This window comes from Macadamia integrifolia, chromosome 7, assembly GCF_013358625.1.
Source record: "Macadamia integrifolia cultivar HAES 741 chromosome 7, SCU_Mint_v3, whole genome shotgun sequence".
Lineage (NCBI taxonomy): Eukaryota > Viridiplantae > Streptophyta > Magnoliopsida > Proteales > Proteaceae > Macadamia > Macadamia integrifolia.
In genome coordinates, this window is record NC_056563.1 from 28033298 (window position 1) to 28055671 (window position 22374).

The 22374-nt window shown below is 38.1% G+C and overlaps 1 protein-coding gene, 1 long non-coding RNA gene and 1 other non-coding gene across 11 annotated transcripts; all 3 read left to right on the forward strand.

Annotated features, from left to right (window-relative positions):
* The first annotated feature begins 6 nt into the window (after positions 1 to 6).
* LOC122085036 lies at positions 7 to 1456 on the forward strand. The gene is made up of 2 exons (XR_006141993.1): positions 7 to 741; positions 1048 to 1456. It is a non-coding gene; the product is annotated as an uncharacterized LOC122085036 (long non-coding RNA).
* Positions 1457 to 2090: 634 nt separating this feature from the next.
* Positions 2091 to 2162, forward strand: TRNAD-GUC. The gene has a single exon. It is a non-coding gene; the product is annotated as a tRNA-Asp (tRNA).
* Positions 2163 to 2235: 73 nt separating this feature from the next.
* LOC122083139 (putative disease resistance protein RGA3) lies at positions 2236 to 21549 on the forward strand. 9 transcript variants are annotated; one of them, XM_042650843.1, is made up of 8 exons: positions 2236 to 6038; positions 6184 to 6413; positions 8442 to 8522; positions 8602 to 8670; positions 17456 to 17518; positions 17747 to 17799; positions 21040 to 21095; positions 21263 to 21549. In XM_042650843.1, the coding sequence occupies exon 1, from the start codon at positions 2810 to 2812 to the stop codon at positions 6032 to 6034; it is 3225 nt and encodes a 1074-aa protein (XP_042506777.1). In that variant the 5' UTR covers positions 2236 to 2809; the 3' UTR covers positions 6035 to 6038; positions 6184 to 6413; positions 8442 to 8522; positions 8602 to 8670; positions 17456 to 17518; positions 17747 to 17799; positions 21040 to 21095; positions 21263 to 21549. The 9 variants fall into 9 exon arrangements, with proteins under 9 accessions (XP_042506777.1, XP_042506776.1, XP_042506781.1 ...); XM_042650842.1 differs by lacking the exons at positions 17456 to 17518; positions 17747 to 17799 and adding an exon at positions 6536 to 6611; XM_042650847.1 differs by lacking the exons at positions 17456 to 17518; positions 17747 to 17799 and adding an exon at positions 6536 to 6611 and having other exon boundaries at positions 8607 to 8670.
* Positions 21550 to 22374: the final 825 nt, after the last annotated feature.

Consider the following 22374-nt stretch of genomic DNA (forward strand, 5'->3'; position numbering starts at 1 on the left):
AGCTAGAGGGTTTGGACTTTAGTTTTGTTGCTTTAGGAATTAGGGGTAACTAGAAATAGGTTTTCTAGTGTGACTGCTCTTGAATTGAACAGTTAGCTGATCCTAAAGGATCATGAGTCTTAATTATGTGAAATATGGTTTCTAATTCTACAGGTCTATCCTTGGTAGTTCAAGATCAGAACTGATTATTAGTTGGATAATCAGATTTGGATCTGGATAATCTGATTATTCTAAAACTCCTTGCGATTTTTTTATGTCAGGATATATTTTCAGATTATGAAAAGTACAAAAATAAATCTCTCTTGTCCAAACATTATATTTGGATTTGCCATAATAAACCAGGATTTAAGTCGAATCAGATCTGACCTGTTTTATCCACCATTTTCTGATGATTCTCTTATCTCCACCATTAACAGGTGAGGTTTGGTTTGGATACCAACTAAGATCTGGAATGTTGACAGTCGTGCGCAAATGTTGCCTTAGTTGTCTTTCTTTCCCTTCTTTCTCTTATGTTTTCTACCGTAGTGTAAAGCTCAAACAGGCCACCCTTTTTGTATATGTAAATCATCACTAACCTTATGCAAAGTACCTCACCATGCTTGGTAGTCAATAAGTGCACATTACAATTCACACCATCTGATCTGTCTACAGATTCGTGAACATTGCCCTGGAGTCTTAGAAACCAGAGACATCAGAAGATGCCCTGTTTCAAGTGATTTAGACAGAGCATTTTGGTTTAAGGTGATGGGTTTAAGATTTGATGCAGGAAAATGAGTTTTGAGAGATTTTCTTAAAGAATTTTTATGAATCCAAAAATGCATATTTGGTTTGATCCTCTATGGATTACTAGAAGCATGGAACATGTTTCACTTTCTTGATGTTGAATGCTCTTCCTATAGAGAATAGTCAAAATTGAAACCAGACACCATGGAAACCTACAGCCTTTGCATTTTATAGATTGAACTATAATGGAGCATCTTCTCTGAAATCAGGTTTGGCTGGTCCTGACGAGCTTAACATGTGATTCTAATGGCTTATGGATTGCAGGCATGCGTTTGGTGGGAAGAGTTTCAGGGCGCTAAAGAAGAGGCACAGGTATCCTTGGAGGAATCAAACTAGCACTCTAGTGCAAGGTTCAGAAGCTGGCTGGGGATAGAGGTGGATGGTGTATCTATGCATATGCACTGATGAAGGATATTTATCATCTACTGGGTTATTTTGAGTCATGGACGATCTGCTGTGTTCAGCAGGACCGAGTTTGTGACACTTTGTCAGTGTCTCTCACAATGGGCATTTAAGCTAAAGAGTTCTGCAAATTTTATTCATGGCTTTCTTATTTGGTGGTAAATACTACTGATGACTGCAGAGTCTATTACGGATGTAAATGTTTGCTATTTTTGCCAATGATTAAAATTTACCAAAAATAAAGAAAAGGTGAATCCTTATTTGCACATTAGTAAGGTCTCTTTGATACACCAACCAGTGAATGCTATATTATCATCTACTCCGTTTGTTTCCATATAAAAAGGTGGAAAAATAAAGTTTCTGTAAAATAGGATTTGTGCTGTTTGTATCTACGTGTAATGTAAAAAATTGGCTTTGAACTGTATATATACCATGGAGTAACAATTTTTTTTGGGAGAGAAAGAATGCTAACTAACAGTGTTGCGTATGCTAGGTACATGGGGAAGTGGAGCTGGGGTGGTTTATTTTCCTCACAACTTGGTTCTACAATGATAATCTGAAAATTTTTTACAATGAAACAAACAGGCTCATACTTAGTTTGGAGTTGGAGGGGTGGGGATGGGGGTGGTGGTGTTACTTTTTATGTGGCTGTGGAACCCAAAATCATTACCGGGCACATCATTCCATGAGATTTAGGCTATGTTTGGATGTCAAGAAGAGAAAAAACATAATAAGGTAAAAATTATAATAGATTGATGTGTTAATCCTCCATTCAAATTCAATTTTTTTCCTTTTCTTAGCATCCAAACCTAGCTTTGATCATCTCAGATAAGTTTCCTAAAATTACGGACAAGGATTCGATTTGTAAAGTTTTATATAATTTAAATACAGCACCGTCACATGAAGTCGTTGTAGTATAGTGGTAAGTATTCCCGCCTGTCACGCGGGTGACCCGGGTTCGATCCCCGGCAACGGCGTTATTTTTTAAAAGTTTTTTTCCCTTACATTTTCAGGAGGAGAGAACTGGATTCGTATCGGTCCATCGGATATGTGACGATGTGAGGGCAGCATGAGAGACGCTTCCAAAGTATTCGACGAAATGCCTGTGAAAGATATAGTGTCGGCAAGGACGTTATGCCAGATAGTGGAGGGTTGAAGAAGCAAAGAGGTTGTTTACAGAGATGCCCATGAAGGATGCGATACTACTACATGGAATTCATTGTTCTCTGGGTAAATTAGGTCGGTGAAGTGATCTGTGCTGAGAGACTCTTTGAACAGATCCCAGAGAGAGACCAAAGACACAGGTGAAACTTTGCTTTTCTGGGGCGAATCAGAAAAGAAGTTTAGCGCAGAGGACTTTGAGTAAATGTAGAATAGTACAAGGGAGTATGAGAATGAGTCCATTGACTCCATTGACTCTTTCTATAGGAATCTATAGCGAATCAGTATTTCGTCCACATCTTCCACTTACTTTTTTTTTTGGTCAGAAATCTTCCACATCCTCAAGTCAAGATCAAAGTCATCCTCACATTATTTCCTAACAATTTGGCTATCATCGTCTTCCTACCGGAGAGAATTCTTGATAGCTAGGAAGAGCTCTTGAGAGTTTCTTTGCAAAGAAAAGATGGCCTCTGAATCACTTCTCGTCTCTGGATCACATCAAATACTAAACAGTTTGATTCTTATTGCCACTGAAGAGATCGGCCTAGCATGGGGTGTCAAAGGAGAATTGAAAAAGTTTCAGACCACCTTGATCACCATCCAAGGTGTACTGGAGGATGCTGAGAATCAGCAAGTGGAGAATAAGGCAGTGAAAAGCTGGCTGAGGAGGCTCAAAAGTGTTGCTTATGATGCAGATGATGTGCTGGATGAGTTCAAATATGAAGCTTTAAGACTTAAAATGGAGAAGGTACGTAATTTCTTCTCAAGCTCCAACCCATTTGCTTTCCGTCTTAAAATGGCCCGTAAGCTTAAGGACATCAATGAAGTTCTGGATGGCATCAGAATGGATGCAAATGACTTCAACCTTAAAGTGGAGTCTGCTAATTCCACAGCCATGATGAAAAAAATGAACCGAACGCAGACCTTCTCTTTTATGGATGATTTGGATGTAGTTGGAAGGGTAGCTGACAAATCAAAGCTGGAGAATATGCTTGTCAATACTAGCAATGATCAAATAATTTGTGTCTTCCCCATTGTAGGAATGGGGGGAATTGGGAAGACCACCCTTGCTCAGTTGGTCTTCAATGATCCGTTGATTGTGAAGCATTTCGACTTAAGAATGTGGATATGTGTGTCTGAACAATTTGAAGTCGAGAGAATTTTCAAAGAAATTGTTGAATCTGCGGCTGGAGATAAAGGTGATGCATCAAACTTGGATGGAATAGCACGTAAACTGCAACAGAAGTTGATGGGTAAACGGTTTTTGCTTGTACTAGATGATGTCTGGAGCGAAGATTTTATTATTGAAAAATGGGATAGATTGATAGTTTCCTTGAGATCTGGCAGTGTAGGTAGCAAAGTTATTGTGACTACACGCAGCAATGAAGTTGCAAGAATCGTGGCCTCAAATGACATACATCATCTAGGAATATTATCACCAAAAGAATGTTGGTCTTTGTTTAGTCGAAGAGCATTTAGCAATGGAGGGCCATTGGAAACCCGGAACCTAGTGGAAATCGGAAGGAGAATTGTAAGTAAGTGTGGAGGAGTGCCTTTAGCAGTGAAGGTCTTAGGAGGTCTAATGCACTCCAAAATAGAAGAGCATGAGTGGTTGTCAATGGAGGAAGGTGAAATTAGGAATTTACTAGAAGATGGAAGTAGGGGAATGATGCCCATATTAAAGTTGAGTTATGATCATCTGCCGTCATATTTGAAACTTTGTTTTGCATATTGTTCATTATTCCCCAAGGATTATAAATTTAACAAAAAAACATTGATACAATTATGGATGGCAGAGGGATTCCTTGGAAGCAAACAAATGGAGGATCTTGGAGACAAATATTTCAATTGCTTACTGTGGAACTCTTTCTTTCAAGATGTGAAGGAGGACAAATATGGAGATATAAAGACGTGCAAGATGCATGATCTCTTCCATGATCTTGCACAATTTGTTGGAAGGCTTGACTATTCCACTATGGAGGCCAATAGTGTGGAAGACATTTCTGAAGTTCGTGGTTTATCAATCGATTTGTGTAATGGGGAAACGTATGATAAAAGTTTTAGAGCCTTGAAGGAGACAAAAAAATTGCGGACAATAATTAGTTATTCATCAATACGCCGTGACGTGTGTAGAAAGTTGATCCCAAATGATGACATGTTGATGAACTTCCAAAGCTTGCGTGTGTTACAATTATGTAATTGTGGTATTCACAAGTTGCCATTATCAATAAGAAAATTAAAGCATTTAAGGTACCTTGACCTCTCAGGTAATCCAATTAGAGTGTTGCCCGAGTCTATCACTAGCCTATACAATTTGCAGACATTAAAACTCAAAAAGTGCTATAATCTCCCAGAGCTTCCCAAGGAAATGAGAAAGATGGTTAGCCTAAGACATATCGAACTTCACTCATATAGCTTCGAAATTCGGATGCCAGTTGAGATGGGGAGGTTGACTAATCTACAGACATTAACAAAATTTATCGTTGGCCAACATCCAGGACGGAGTATTAAAGAATTGAAGGGCTTGAATCTCAGTGGAAAGCTGACGATAAGTAATTTGGAGGATGTAACAAGCAGAATAGAAGCCAGGGAGGTAAATCTGAGAGGGAAGCAAGATATTCGTTATTTACGATTAATATGGAGTGATACGAATGAGAATGAATGTGATAGTGGGAAATTGGATGATGTGTTAGAAGCCCTGGAACCTCATCCAAACTTGAAAAGGTTGTCTATTGAATACTACAATGGCGTAAATGTTCCTACATGGATGTTAAATAATATGTCACTGTACAAAAACTTGATTAGGCTCGAACTCAAATGGTTCCGTAGATGGGAATATGTCCCAACACTTGGGGAGCTGCCCCTTCTTAGGGATCTTGACTTAATTGGAGTGTCCAAAGTGGAATGTCTTGGTCAGGAATTCTATCATAGCAGCAACAGTACTGAAGCAACGTCTTCACAGATGGTAGCATTTCCATCTCTTGAGAAATTAGTGCTATGTGATATGCCTAATTTGGTTGAATGGTTGGAAGTGTGGCCTTCCTTTCCATCTCTTGATGAGTTATATATCAGTGCATGCCCTGAGCTAAAAATCACGCCAAGTCGATTCCCTTCGCTCAAAAGCTTGAAATTTATTGAAACAAATGAGATGGCACTGAAGTCATTATCAAGCAAACTCATTTCTCTCAACAAACTTCATATTGAGTCTCGAGACCTCAAGTCTCTGCCGGAGAGTTTGCTACAAAACAATGCAGATGTTCTTGAGGAACTGCATTTTACAAGTTGCTACAAGCTTGAAACAATTTTTCCAAGTGAAGGACAAGAGGGATCTCCCCTTCCCCTAGTCTTTCCGTCTCTTCAATCCTTGCAAATAAACAATTGTACACTTGTAAATCCTTTGTTGGACTTACAGGGAATGGCTTCTCTTCGAGAGTTGAAATTGTTCGGCTTTGAAGAATTGAAGTCACTACCAAAGGGGTTGCAGTGGCTCACTATGCTTGAGAGGTTAGAAATTGGTCAGTTTTCAGAGGGGCTGGATTATATACAAGGGGAAGAGGATCTCCAACACCTTGTCTCCCTTCGATACCTAAGACTTGTTGGCTGGCCTGAGCACAAGAATCTTCAAGACCAACTTAAGCACCTCACTAATCTAATAGATATGAGCACGATCTATCCATGGGATGGTTGAAATGGTAAGGTCTACTGATCTATGATTTTTAGATTAATCATATAGATTATTGGAGCTTCTTTTTTGCATTATCTTCACTATAATTTCTAGAGAATCAGGGTCTGATCTGGCTAACTGATGGAAATCCCAAAAATCCCTATTTGCTTCAGGAATATTAATTTATTGACTCACCTCACTTGGAGAGTTGGGAAATTGAAGTTCCCTGCTTTTGTGGCTCGAGTGGAAGTTGCAGAAGCAATCAAATTCCTCTTTATTCGTCATTTTTTCTGCTTGTTAATAAATGGCATGAAGGGATATGTTTGTATCATGGATACAACTTTCCTGTTCATGGACGGAGGAGGGTTTCTTGACATCTTCCACTACAATGGTAGCTCTACTGGTAAATATATTTTCTTCCAACTTGACATTTAAGTAATTCCTTTTCTCTGTCTTCTATGTTCCTACTTCTGTTCCCTTGATCTCCCCTTTTCCTTTTATATGTGATTTTATCGATTATGGCAGCTTGTTAATTCGGGGAAGTTTCTTGGGGACCCAAAACATGTAGGCATATTTCCTTCCAATTATTCATTTTGAGATGGTATGTACAATCGTAAATAATCTCACTAGATTTTGTTAGTTGTCTAATCAGTAATCCATTTTTTGTGCTGAATCTTAGAGAAAAATGGGACCTTGGATTGTAGAATCTTGTTGCAGTTTAATCCAAATGTGATCTTAAGACTGAAAATTTAAATACCTAATAAGCCTTCTAAGCTTGGGAGTCAAATATTTACATACATGACATGCCTCCCTAGTTTAGGAACTTGGCTAAATTAGTCGTATCTGTACCATGTTCAGTGTGAGATTTGAGATTTTGATATTTTGAATAGTGATTTTTATTGATTAAGTTTACCATCTTGCCAATATAAAATTGAGGTTAAGTTATATGATTTGATGTCACATGGGGTGGCTCCTGTGCTTGTTATTGTCATGTTAGATTCTTCATTAGTTCCATATGATTCTGCAAGTTTGCATTATCATGCTTCCAGGTATCAGTTCTTAACTTGAACCTGCCAGAGTCTCCCAACTTGAAGTTCCAAATAACTCATCACCAGAAATGTTATTTAGACAGGCACATAAGAGGGCAACTCAAAAGTGAGACCGGTCATGCAGATGAAGAGATCTGTGGGTGATGGGCCCAAATCACTTATCATCTTCCTCCCTGGGAAGATAAATCAAGCTTCTTATCCCTCTTTCCTCTTCAGCCCCAATAATCCACTTTATATATTCAAAGTGGAAAGGTGTTGCTAGTCTTTCATAGTTTTGAAATTGGTCCTGATTTTCCGGAAAAAAAGGAGTTCCAACTATGGCGAAGGTATGAAATATCAGCAACCATGGCTTTTGTACATTAAAAAGGTACTAAGTGGGTTTTTAGTGGAAGTTGCAAAGACATGGAGTTATATATTTTAAAGAAATGTAATGGGGGCCCTTGCCTCTGTATTGCCACTTGAGTTGCTTCAATCAGGGTAGCACTTGGTTACCCTCCGGCTTTTTCAGGGTCTCTTGATTCTGAGTGCAGTGTGGTTAAGGGAGGTCCACCAATGATGTTGATCTCCTTAACAGTCTCTAGAACTGAGAACTTTGAAAAGGGGATTGACTTACGAAGGAATGGTGGGTACCTGTGTAAGAGAAGAGTGCAAATCTGGTGCTAGGGAAGTGTTTTGGAATTCAGGATGTCTGCTGCTTCACATGAAAAACTAAGATGATGATAATGCTTTGTAACATGTGTTTTACATGCTCTGCTTTGGATTTATTGCAGAATCTTAAGATCACCTATTGCTCTGTTTCTACCAGAATTAGTTGCTCACTCTTCCTCATCTACATTCCCTCTTGCTTAGATAGTAGTTCGTATGATGAAACCAATGCTCTTCCTTGTCTTGGAAGCTGTTCGATGATATCTGTTATTTGTGAACCCTTGTTTACTCTGCGCATAATGGTTTTTTTTTTCTTTTGCGTGTGTGTGTGTGGGGGGGGACTGTGGGTGAATAGAAAATTAATTTAGTGAAAAGGCAGAGTACAATGACAAATCCCAAAGGCTAGACAGAAGGGGGACCCCTATTTAAGCATCACAACAACTAAAGAAGATGATACATAAAAAGCCAGGGGGAGAAACTATTAAGCATGCGATGGTACATCAAAAAGCGGGGCATCACTAAAAGGATGATAAGCCAAAAGCCCGGGGTGGGAAGAAACATCAATAATAGAATGATGCATAAAAAACTCGGGGGAGGGGAAGAAATTAGAGGGAGGTCCCAACTTAAGGCAAGATGCCTATTTCTTAATGTATCTGGCTTGCTGAACTAATAGTTATTCCTTGCAGCTTTTCTTGTTCTTGTTTAGGCTTCTTGACTGTTTGTTCCATTGTTGACAGATTGGACAGCTGTAGTGGTTTAAAGTCTGAACTTAGGAAACATGCTCTTCTCTTATTGGAAATTTTAGTGTTCATAGTGAGGTATTAACCATCTCTTCTTTCCCTCCTCTGTCTTGAGTGTTGTTAGTGTGTGATTTACTCTTGATATTGTACATCATAGGAAAGATGTGCTCTGAAGACATTTGCTCCGCTGGAAACTTGTCAAGTTGATGGAATCAAATATGTGATGGTAAGTGTGACTCTTTCTTGTTCCCAATGCTATGGTTCAAAAGGTATGACAATCTTTTCTCTCATGTGATCTTACATGGGAGCACGGTTTTTAAAAACTAGTCCGCACAATTGAACCACAGAAGTCTTAGGTGGGATTCTAATTAGAATACCAGAAAGTGAGAACATGGTAAAGTTCTGTTTGTTCCCAGTTTGAGTTTGAACACCTGCTCCGGGCCAGTTTCTAAAATTTATATTCCAAAAATATAATGCCATTAACTCATTTTTATCTACAAAGTTTCTAGGATTTTTTGTTAAATCTATTGTAAAAAAAATATGGTTAGGGGGCGCAATCGGGAATTTTTAACATAGTAAAGTTGAAAAAGGAACTAGTTAGGGATGCTTCTTCTCTTTCCAATTTTGAAGAAAAAATATACCCCTAAGTCAGAAAAACCAGACTACATGAATTTTGAACATATTTGTGTGAAAGTATGCTTCGAGTGACTTTACTTCTTTTGTTAGAAATATTGATCTTCTGTCTTGCAGTAGTTGGAAAACTGTTGATCATATATTTTTTTCATTGTTATTTTGCAAAGACTACTTTGTTCTTTTCTTTGTTGAGACTAACAACTGATTAACTACGAGGTTTACTTGTTTATTTGTGGGAGGTGAAACTTTTTGGATGAACTGTGCCCCCAACCCAAACCCCCCCCCCCTCCCCTCCCCCCCCCCCCCCCCGCTAAAAAAAAAAAAAAAAAAAAGAAAGAAAGAAAGAAAAAAAGGTACTTGGGCTTGATGATATTTATTTGTGTTTATTTGTCTGCTTCCTATTAAAACTCAGCAAACATCAAAGAGTATTAAGAGAACTAGTTCGAATTACAAGTAGCTTGTTATAATCACGTATAAAAGTTTTGTTTGAGGTATGGGCATATCTTGGGTGTGTTAGTTTGGATTCTAATAAGTTCTTGAGTGTAAATGGAGGAAAAAGGAGAAACAATCAAGTTGGCTAAAGGAGTTGAAATCACTACAAGAAACTGGAGTATTAGAGACTGATCTAAGACACTTTTGGATACGGTAGTAAAAAACTTTCTCTAAGGATTCATATTAGAGGTGGTAGTAAAAAAGGTCTTGACTTGTTAATAATTAGAGCAATAACTTTGGAACTGCCCCTTATAATACTCTTTTAGAGTCAGTAATTTATCTACCGCCTCTAAATGTAAAATCAAAATGTTTATTACTTTCCCACCCTGAAACAACCTAGAGGGGGGGGGTGTGAATAGGTTATGCTAGTGAAATTTAAATCTTTTTGAAATATGAATCCCAAGTGTGATTGCAAAATAAAAATTGCGGAATAATAAAATGAACAAAATCACACAACACCAAAGTTTATATTGGTTCGACTCAATTCAAGTCTAGTCCACTCCTTACAAGTTCCACTTGTAAGATATTCCACTAGCTCTTCCCTTTCAGTATAGTAGGTAGTGGGAAAAACCTTTACAAACTCTTTTAAGGATAAGAGGATCCGTACAATCTCTTTACAGGATGAGAGGGTCATTTACAATCTCTTTCAAGGATGAGAGGGTCGTTACAATCTCTTCAAGGATGAGAGGGTCCTTACAATCTCTTAAGGATGAGAGGGTCCTTACAATCTCTTTCAAGGATGAGAGAGTCCTTACAATCTCTTAAGGATGAGAGGGTCCTACACACTTGTCTAAATACGGTCTAGAACAATGTGTAAACAAGGGGTCCAATTCTAGAGTTAACCCAACTCTTAGACAAAAACAAATTCGAAGTGGAATAGAAAGGTTTAGAGTTACCTCTTGTGTGGTGCGTGAATGAAATGCTATGATATGAAATAATGCACCTTTGAAGTCTTCTTAATGCTTACAATGCAAATATGCAAATGTCAAGATGTAAATGAAGACTTGGAGATAACTTTGAGTTCCTCTTGAATGGAAAATGAAGAACTTGAACTCAAGAAATGGTATAGACCAATCTTACTTCTAATGCTCAAATGATGCTCCTTCAAAGTTATGATTAATTCTTTTTTAATGAGTAGCATTAGAAGTATTTATAGGTGGGATTAGGAATGAAAAATAGGTAAGAAATCTCACTCAAACAGTCAATTTTTGGGTCTACCGGTCGACCGCCATAGGTAGTAGATCGACCGCCAAGAGCCGTTGGACCAAAAACTAGCCATTGAGGCCAGTTGTACCACAACCGGAAGGGCACCGGTCGACGGGATGCATCTTCTGGACAGGTGCCGGTCGACTGCCCACAGCCTTGGTCAGAATCCTAGTTAACAATTCGGCCGAATAATTCGCGAATTATTCGGCCGAACCGAATTTTACCGAATTAAATAAAAAAATCTGACCGAATCCGAATTAAAAATAAAATTTGGTAAAAAACGCACTTTTTACTAATTTGAATTTAAAACACGAATAATTCGGGTCGAACCAAATTAAACCGAATTATTCGGGCCACTTAAACAGTATTTAAAAAAAAAAAAAAAAGTCATATGTGAAACCCACGGTACCCACCACCGATTCAAGACGAGGAGGAAAACGGTACCCACGAATGGCTGTGACTCCATCGAAAACCCACGATCGCCGGATGCTCCGACAACCAATAAGAGAGTGGTTGTTTCTGAATCGTGACGATGCCCATCTTCGAATCTAGAACGATTTCAAGATTGGCAGAACCCCAACCGCGACTAGCTCCGGGCTCTGCTTCCCTGTTCAGTACTTTAGTCAACCAATCAAATCATTCCTTCCTTCAACATCTTCCCCCTTTTCCTGTCTTCAGCGATGACCAGAAGAAACCAATTTCGATTTTAAGGAGTGATATAGAGAAAGAGTCTTCACCAAAAGAAAAAGAGAGAGACAGAGAGGAAAAGGAGATTCCTGGATTTTGAGTCAATAAAAAATTGGAGAGAGGTTTACCAAACACAGGTTAAGGCAGGCACTCAAATAGTTAAATCTGAGGGCTGGGCCAGGGGAAATTGGCCAAATTGCCAATTGCCAACAACTGAATTTTTTTTTTTTTTTTTTTTTGGGGGGGGGGTGTAAGGACACCCTTATGACACTAGGACTCTAGGGTTGGGGTATTTATTTTTGAAATCATACGTGGCGAATTTTGATTGGTTTACATGATCAAGAAAAGTCGTCTTCGTGCTTCTCCTGTTGAATGTGAAGTGTGACATGTCTCGTGCCGTTGTGGCTTGTGGGGCTGCACCGAAATAGTTTTTTTTTTTTTCATCGTCTTTTTCCCACAAATTTCCGCTTCCTTCTTCCCATCTTTTTTCTCCATCTAATTCTTCTGTAACAATCGTACGAATCTACTCTTTGTTTCATTTCTTTCTCATAACTTCATCAGGTCATCCTAAGATAGGGGAGATATCAAGCCTTGATGGATAATTTGAGGTTCCGAGGGACCAGGACAGATTCATATCGCCGTATCAATCAATCTTCTTTTATATTGTTGCTTTAATTTTGAAAAATTAGTGCGTCTTAGTGCAATATGGGTCTTGTGAACCCAAGCAAAAGGATAGTGAAAATTTTTTGTGGTCAATTTATTTATTTGTTTTATTGTAGTTGTAATCTTGCTTTCACTGTTTTGGGGCCTAATCTATTTCATGAGTAGAAATTGGATTACAATAACCATTGCTTCCATCGCTCAATGATAATTTTTTCATAGTTTTTTACTTTATTGTATAAAGTAATTTGCTCTTTCTAAGTATACAAATCAAGTTAATAACTTGATAAATAAAAAATATACAATAAACTATAAAAATAATATCCGAATTTTTTGCCCGATTTTTATTTTTTTAATCGAATAATTCTCGAATCCGAATCCGACTCCGATTTTTATTTTATCCGCTTTTTTGACCACTTTTTTGACCGAATCCTTAAATTAATCAATCAAATTATTCCGAATAATTCTCCACCCGAATAATTCCCGAATCCGAATTTGCTAACTATGATCTTGTTTGGGAGCGTAAGATGCGCTGATAGGAAACATCCTCTCACAGTCTTCCCATTGGTATAATTATTAAATTAAAAAGGGAGGAGGGTGGGGGAGAGGACAGGGAGGTCATTACACAGGGATAGGAGAGAGACAGTTGTCTGATGACATAGGTAGGCTCCCGGACAAAAGCATTGTCCCTAAAATTTGTTTGGGACAATATTTTCTATCCTGGAGCATACCCTATGCTCCCTGTGTCTATCTCTCCCCCCCCCCTTTCCTTAGGTGAAATGACCTCTTTGCCTTATAAAATGATTCTTAATTTTTTAAAACTAGTGGTTGGGTGTTATTTGCATGTGTAAGCTACACTTTCAAATAGAAAACATTCTCCCAAATTATTTGCGAGATTTTTGGCTTGTTTTCCTAATGGTTGTCAGAAAAAAAAAGATTTTTATTTTCGGTACCAGGGCAATGCGACATTAACTTGAAAGTATGAAAACATATATTTTTTTCCATTTTTTTTTCTCTTAATGACTTGACTAAAATGCGAATAAACAACAGTTTTCACAAATTTTTTTTTCCACTAAAAATACGTCTGTATAATAGAAAATGGGGAAAATAAAGATGTACAAGAGGGGTCTAGAAGACACCAGAAACAGATACACAAAGGAGGGCAAAAGCCGGGATCACTCCCCCACCGTAGGCGCTGCCATCAGCAGCGGAAAAGAACCACAACTCATTAAAATCTAAATCTTACTCTACCTTCTGCATCCAACCTAAGATCCTCTTGAGCTAGTCTAGGTAAGGACAGGTTAAAGACTGATAAACCACTTTGTGCAACTCCTTTTACTAGAAAATCCATAATAGGATTGGCTTCTCTAAAACAATGAGTAAGCTTCCATTGGATAGCTGCTAGGTAAGGCTGCAAAAACTTGCCACTCTTGCAAAGCATATCATGGAAGAGATCTTTAATTTATGGACAGCAATAGTAACTGCTATAGAATTTGATTCAATCCACAAGTGATTGATACCCAACTGCTGAGCCAGCTTTACTCCATGAAGGAAACCCAAGATTTTAGCTTCATAATTTGTTTTGGCTCCTAGAAAAGACCCAAAAGATAAAAGAGTATTTTAGAGTTGTGATCTTAAATTATACCACCAGCACCTGCTCTACCAGGATTGCCCAGGGGATAATCATCGACTTTTAATTTGAAACACTCTCTACAACTGAAGCTTTTGAAAATTATGATGCAGATAGAACAACATGCATTTATTTATTTATTTTGATCAGTCACATTAGATTTATTTCAAAAGAAGGGCAAAAACAATATACAAATACAAGACGGATACCCTTTACATGCGCAAAGGAAGGCCCCAACACTACCACAACAAAAGGAACAACACTCCTCTAAGAGCAAACCACTAATTAGAAGACCATACGGGCTGAACACCCCAAATCTCCCCAAGAAATTGAATACCTGGAGTTTTTTGACCTTTGGGGATAGTGGCTTCACATCGATCCTCCACCTCTGAACCAATGTTGTTCACAGTGATTGGATGGTGCTACTTTTTTTTAGAAAAATTCGGAAATTCCTTGGATATGGCTCCACTCCAACACGCCCAACCTCCCTCAGCGCTTTGGATGACTGGGAGCAACTGGGCACAGACTCCCAGGTCCTCCCAGTCATCTGATACGAATTGGGCGGGCTGGGGCATTAGAGAGGATCCTGATGCAATTTCCTCTCCTTCTAGATATGGTCAGTAGTAAAATCTAAGGTACTGAAATGAGCTCTCCTTACTGAACTCCCAACTCCACACTTCTCCCAGGACTCCTTAAGGGTGAACAATCTAAGGTTATCACTCAACATTTGGGAGGAGAAGGGGCAATAAAAAAACAGATGGTCTCTATTTCCAATAAGCAGAAGCAATAATAGGGGCTACCTGAATGGATCTTTTCTGGAGTCGGTCCTTGGTGGGATGATCATCCAAGAAACATCTCAAAGTAGTGAAGGATTGACAGGGAATACAAGATTGAAACCAAAATAAGATGTCCAAAGTATGGTGTGGTTCTCAAGATCTCCCAAGCCAATTTAGAAGAGAATAGGCCATTAGAATTACCTTTCCAAATGAAGGAATTCGCAGATAGATCATTTCTTCTGTCAATGTCACTCAATCAATTCCAATCACGAGCGAGATCCATAGAAGAAGAACGACATGCAAAGTTGTTAAGCTGGATTAATTTTCGAAATTTATATGGAAAGGGGGTGGATAAGTTGTGGATTGAAAGTGACTCTCAAGCAGTGGTGAGCTGTATTTGAAACCGAGTGTTCCACGGAGTTATGAGCAAAAATGGCGGTTTATCAAAAAGTATCTAGACAATATAATATGGAGAATCTCGGATTGTTACAAAGGGATCAATGTTGTGGCCGATACACTAGCAAAACATGCTGCAAAATGGAGGAGTGTTGGAGATGTCTCTTCTTCGGATTTAATTACTGGAGTTAAAGACAAGCTTGAGTCTAATAGTACCCATTTGAGTGGAAGTACTGAAGATCGAGATTCTTGTGAATTTAATATTGTTCCCATGGACAATGGAGATTTTAATATCGTTTCCTTAGATAATGGTGCTACAAGCAAAAGTGGTCCTTGGCCACCCCTCTAGTATTTCAGATATTGATGCACCATCGGGATCTTTTGAAGTTGGCCAGGCTCATAGAAGAAGTAATAGACTTCGAAATTTGAATTCTATCTCGTCTTTGGTGGTTTAGGAGGGTGCCAATGATGGTAAGTGTTTTGTCATGGCAAGCGAATATGTTATTCCTATCTCTCCCTCCGGCGGTGTTACTAATAGTTCAGATGAGGTGAATCTAGAAGTCTCCTCCTTAAACAGTGACAAGACCGTTGATTATGTTGCTCTCGGTATAATGGACCATCTTACCGAGGGAAAAAACAGAAAAAAGAAGAAATTTAAGAAGAAAATGAAGTAGTATTGAGGGTACTTGGGTAGCTGTTTGTCTTTCCTTTAGAGCTTTCCCTGTTGGAGGGATTGTTTTATCTTGAGACATGGCTTCATGGGCTTTTGGTATGGTTTTCGTTCCCTATTTTGGTTCCCCCTTCAGGACTTGTTTACCCCTTTTATTTTATTTATTTATTTTTTTCCTTGGACATTTTGTGCCTTTAAGGGTTTGTATTTCCCCCTCCTTTTTTTTTTCCCATTCCTTTGACATTGAATTATTTATTCACCCAAAAAAAAAAAAACATNATAACCATTGCTTCCATCGCTCAATGATAATTTTTTCATAGTTTTTTACTTTATTGTATAAAGTAATTTGCTCTTTCTAAGTATACAAATCAAGTTAATAACTTGATAAATAAAAAATATACAATAAACTATAAAAATAATATCCGAATTTTTTGCCCGACTTTTATTTTTTTAATCGAATAATTCTCGAATCCGAATCCGACTCCAATTTTTATTTTGTCCACTTTTTTGACCGCTTTTTTGACCGAATCCTTAAATTAATCAATCGAATTATTCCGAATAATTCTCCGCCCGAATAATTCCCGAATTCGAATTTGCTAACTATGGTCAGAATCTGTTTTGACAGGATTTTGTCATACTGACCAGTCGAGTGTTTTGGCCATAACGTTTTGGTCTGACATCAGATTGATCTGATTCCAGTTGCGTTGGAACCGTGACTCGATTTTCTACAACTTTCATGAAGGGTCCATCTCCTGATACCTACTTTTAGGTTACCCAAAATGCCCTTGAGTCAGGTCAATGTGGTTTTCACAGAATTTCATTAGAACATATTTTTCCTAATGTGTTCCTAACCTTCCTAACCGCTTAGAGACTTTCCATTCTTAGTCAATGTATGTCCTATGGTCATTCTAGTATGATGCATGAGGTGAGTGCACTCTATATATATATATATATATATATATGAAAGTTTACAGTTTACATTGAAAAGGACCAATCTATCCTAGTGGTCTTCTTCTCTTGAATCTTCTACTCTTTGGCACTTCATCTTCTTTTCTTCTTGTTTGCACTTCTTCTACTTGATACCAACTTGTTAATTCATCTCATTTGATGACTTCAATCTTAATTCCATTTGCCAATTTCTCTCTTTGACTTGAAGTCTACAAAACAATACTCGAAGGAAAATTGTGAAATACCGTCATATGTTTGTAATCATCAAAACCAACTATAGGAGTGTGGGCATGTCCCTAGCACGCCCAACACAATCCCTTGTTGCAAAAACATTTCATTTTCCCATGATCCCCTCTCTCCTCTCTTCAAATCTGTTCTTCTCTTCTCCTCTAACGCTAAGCACTGTGAAATCTAAACCCTGCATAACCTCAAACCCCCATCTCAATTTACCCTCAGATTTTCTCTCAATTGCTTCTTGGAGTTCTGTTCTTGGTGGAATTTGTTCCTTTCTAGATATGCATATCGACAACTCTGTTTTTGGTGGAATGCCTTCCTTTGCAGTGACGTATATCAACACCTACCAGATTCTTGCAGTGAAAATCGTAAGTATCCATTCATGTCTCAGGCCTGTCTCGATGTGCTCTTTGTCTTGTTTTATTTTGTACCTCTGTACCTGGGCTGTATTTTTAATGGATGGATCATGAGTGGATATTGAGGTTTTTCTCTGTTCTACATGCTTCCTTATTTGATGAATTTTCTGGATGGGGGTAAAGATATCTTTTCATTAGGTGGTCCTTGAATTCATCTTGCCCAACAGTGCTTGATCTTTGAATTCTCTTACTCATAGCATGACCCCTAGTCATCCAGTATCTCCAGGACATTTGTACCTGAAAATTTTCATAAAAATTTGCAGGCAAGTGGTGAGGATCTTAACGGACATTCATACCCTGTCTACTGCTCCTTCTGGGGCTATCAGGTATGGATTTGGTGCTCAACATCTATTAAACTGCTTTAGCATATTAGGAATTATTTGATCATCTCTTAGTGAAGTGAAAAGAGAAATTGCCTTCAGACTCATCAAATTGAGGGGTAAAAAATGGGTAATTTTTTTTTGTCAATGTTGGTTCCCACTCATGTATTCCCATTGCAGCAATTATTTCTTCAATTTATAGTCTCGCTGGTATATTCAATATTCAAATTGTAGGTTCAGTATTGAACTGGAGATATAGGCCCCACATAAAGCTCCAAATCGTAAAGGTAGGCCGTTCAGTTTGCTGTGTGAAATTGGTAACTGGCTTAGCCCGAACTCAACTCTTCCTTTTTGTTTCAGCTTTAGGCATATATGATTGGTACTTCCATAGATTTAGTTATTAGCTAACCTAGGTTTAGCTATGTCTTGTTATTAGGATTCTGTAAAAAATTATTCCATCTTTCCCCTTCTTTATAAGTGATTTCATATAATATGTAATCTTTGTTGTGAAGGTGGACCATTCACATACTAGAATATAAGCCCATGGGTTCTAGATTTGATTTGGTGGGATTCGGTAGAATGCATTCATACCGAGCTCACATTAGCGTCAACTGAACGAACCTTCCACCTTCCCCACCCCCTCCTTTGCAAGGAAATGGCTTATTCTTCATCCTGTTCTCCCTCAGCTATATTTACGCCCACATAGCTTTAGTGACTAGTGACTTCTTCTGGAGAAAGATAACCAGCTTCACTAATACTCTGCAGCACTGCCGACTTGCACTATCAAGTATCAACTATCATATTTCTCTGTGTTATTACTACCGGGTCGCTGATAATCCCTTCAAACAGGTTTGCTGCCACCTCTAAAGCTAAACTTTGTTGTAGTGAGGTCTCTCATGGTCTTCAAAGTTGGTTTTTGCAATTGGAATCATGGCCTGCCCTGCATGAGAATGGCCTTTCCAACATTGGCTGCTTCAATTTTTGTCCTACATTTGATGGAGTCTATTTTTAGGTTTATGAATGACCAATGCATTCCTTGGTGCGGTTGCCGGAGTGACAGTTCCATGTTATTTTTTGCTTTCTTTTGGTAAATCGGAGTGCTTTGTTTTGTTTTCGTTTTTCTTTTATTGAATTCCTTAGAAGAACAATTTGCAACAATAGTTCTATCGGTGGAGCTCGCCAAACCTCACAGTATGATAAAGACAGATTTTGCCCTGTAGCAGTACCTTAGGAATTGACTTGAGCAACCCCAGATCTCTACCGGTAAGCTCACCAAAAAAAAAAAAATATCAGAAAAAAAAGTTTTCAAAAAAAAAAAATCATTCTTTTGTGTTTGTGGTTTGTCTTATTCTAGTTGTGGATAGTGTTCTATTGCTTGAGTGGTGGGTGGGTATGTAATAGTGCGAATATGTTAGAAAGAAGAGATCCAACAAGTAGTCACCCTTTACGTTTACTCTCTTTAGTATCTTTCAATATGGGAGACCAACAGTAAAACCCTCTACCTAAATCTCTGAAAGATAGGTTCTATACTGCTAGAACAACCCAACCTTCCTGCATAGTTCTGCCATAAGGCCAGGGCAATAATTTTGAGCTCAAATCTCAATACATCACTATGTTGCCCCATTTTCATGGGCTGCCCTCTGAGGATGCATACCTATTCCTTAGGGAATTTGAAGAGGTTTGTGTTCTAATTAAAGTCCAACAACTTTTTGATGATGCTGTTAAGCTTAGGTTCATCACTTTTGCATTAAAAGACCAAGCTAAGAAGTGGTTGTATGGGTTACCTAGGATAATCGTAAAACCGGCTATGATGTATCGGGTGAAATGTTGGGTAGTCAAGAAGCGTAAGATAGATAGGCTGAGTGTAGCAGAGATGAGGATGTTGAGACGGATGTGTGGCAAAATTAGGAAGGATAAAATAAGGAATGACTGCATTAGAGCTGATTTGGGAGTTGCCCCGATTCAGGATAAACTCCGAGAAATTCGTTTGAGGTGGTATGACCATGTTCAACGGAGGCCGTGGGATACACTAGCAAGGAGGAGTGATCAAATTCAGATTAAAGTAGCTAAAAGAGCTAGGGGTACAGCTAAAATAACTATAGGAGAAGTAGTGAGGAAAGACATGCAGAGATTAGGGCTCGACTCTAGTATGACCTCAAATAGAGCTATTTGGAGGGCAAGAATTCATGTAGCCGTCCCTATTTAGGTGGAATGTTTCTGAGGTTTTGCTGTGTTCCTTTCTTCTTACTTTTATTATTATTTTTCCCTCTCATGGATCCATGTAACCGACCCCATTTAGTTGGGAAAAGGCTGTGTTTTTTTTTTATCAGCTAAGATGAAGAGATGCATTAGATAATATTGGTCCTAGTACATACCATATTCATCCTATAAGTGGCAGTCCTACTAGTAGTCTGATAGGCCATCTCCTTAAGATCTCCTAGAAGTCTATGTCTGCTTATATTACAAAAGTGAGGATAGTAGGGATGGTTATCTATTTCACAACACAACATTACTGGAGTTCTTGGCCATAGGTATAGTAGTTTGTCATATTTCTTGTTAAGAAGAAGTCTGATCGCCTCCGAATCGCTCCACACCTGATCCACTTTCCATTTGTTGGTTCTTGCTCGCCCCAACCCTGGCAATAGACCTAGGGCCTCCGCTTCACCACCTTTTCCTGTCAAAACATAATTTGCTTCCCATAAAATATCTTGCTTTCGAGAGGTAAGAACACTAGCCCATGCAGACATATTTGTTTTCTCATCTGTTATACTAGTGATAGCAAGTGTATTTGTGCTCAGTGTTGGTGGAGTTGAATTGTGTTGTTGTGTGCACTTATGTTCTAGAATGGTGATCTTTGATTACAAATGTGAAGATATTTTCCATATAGCATCTCCATTTTATCTTGCAATCAAGGACCCACAGGTTCATTCCTATTCCATCCCTTGTTATAGTTTTAACTGCTATTTTTCATTCTAGAATTTTGCTGGCTATGAAGCTTTCAAGGCTTTCTTGCTTTATTTCGTAATATCTTGCCTTACTGTTATTTTCTATTTTCCAGCTCCATAAAGAACTTATCCTACGGTACTGTGCTGGACTTCCTTCCCCAATCCCCTTCCTCTCTTGGCTTTGTTCTTTCACAAATGGATGCTTTTTGTCTTGTTTAATGGATTGTAATATCTTTACATGTTTGAATGATGTTTATTGAAGTTTATCACTTTGAAGAAGTTACTCTGCGTGCAGTTTTGTTTCGGAGTTAGATATCTTTCATTTATATTTGATCAGAAAGTTTACAAAACTGGGCTTGAATCAACCCGAACTTCAGTCTTACCTTATCTTTAGATTGATTTGGAAAGCATTTGATCAACTTGTGTATTTGCATTCTGAAAAGATAAGAATGGCTGGATTAATGGAAAGAAATATGATTCTAAATCAAGTTGAATGGCCAAATAGAAATATTTTCTCATGTTTTACTTAGGGTTAGCATATTTCTCAAATCTGACATCATTATTGTTGCTTCCTGCTTATAGGATCATGGTTGATGGTTCCCAACAGTAGATGACATTTTTTTTGGGCTTGATTGGAGGTAATGTTGCTATTTTCATTCTATGCAGTATCGCTGATCGTATACTTATTATACCTCAAGTAAACTTCCTCCTGGAAGATATTTAAACAGTATTCGGCAGTGCTTAATTTTTTTCTCATCAGAAATATTTGCTCAAGTATTGCTCTGAATTGGTATTGTTTGTGCAGATTTCAGTGGAAAACTTCATCAGTGGATGTCTACACACATTGATCACGTCTATATTCAGTCGTAAGGAAGTCAGACATCTTGCTTCTAATATGTAATTATATTCTGTACTTACATCTATCTATAGAGTATGTCTACATAGGAATGCACCCTAAATTATGTCTACATATGAAATGTAAGAGGGAATGGATGAGGGCCTGTTTTATGCGGACATTGGTTGGCAAGGAAAATAAGTGTTTCTGATTTTGAATTGATTTTAGCAAAACTGATACAAATATTGATTCATCCAGATTTAGGTTCTCTGGTGTGGTGGATCAGACCACCCAAGTTTCATTATAAATACTAGGTTTGTGACGGCCAGGATTTTCTTCTTGGAGGCTTTTCATTAATGAAATTTGATCGTTTGACCAAAAAAGATACAAATATTGATGTCATGGTAGCACATATGATTAAATTATGCAGACCTAGCTGAGGAAAAACTAAAAATTCAGCTATTTTCCTGGTCCTGATTGCCTAATCCTCCTTATAGATCTGATACAATACAATTGCTCCCAATGCTTGAATTCACTCAAACATTCAAATACCAAAGATCAAATTTTGAAGAAAACAACATCAGGGGTTTTTATTTTTACCGAACCCACTACTAAGGGTGCTTGTCCATTTCCTTGAGTATCAGGACAAACTTCTTGTTAGTTTTTAGAAAAAATTTGGGGTAGGTAAGAAAATACACTATCTCTAGATGGAGAGGTATAAAAGTTTAAGGGCCCGTTTGATAACGTTTCTGCCGTTTCTGTTTCAAGAAACAGCAGAAACATAAATTTTCGTTTCTAGAAACAGAAACGAAATTGAAGGTGTTTGATAAATCATGTTTTTAGAAGTCGATAGTAACCAATGAAAAAATGACCACAAGTCGTTTCCAGAAACGGCGAAACAAGTTGAACTTGTTTCGCATGGGTTGTTTCTTGAACCATAAATAAGTAAAAATTTCTACTTCTATTTCTGAAAATAAGTGAAACGAAACAGTTTTATCAAACGCTTTTTACTCCGTTTCTGCTGTTTCTAGAAACAGAAACGACAAAAACGCTTTTCTTGAAACATTATCAAATAGGCCCTA

Bases quoted from the DNA above. Each gene is read 5' to 3' on its own strand.
- LOC122083139 (XM_042650842.1), top strand. From the start codon at position 2,810: ATGGCCTCTGAATCACTTCTCGTCTCTGGATCACATCAAATACTAAAC.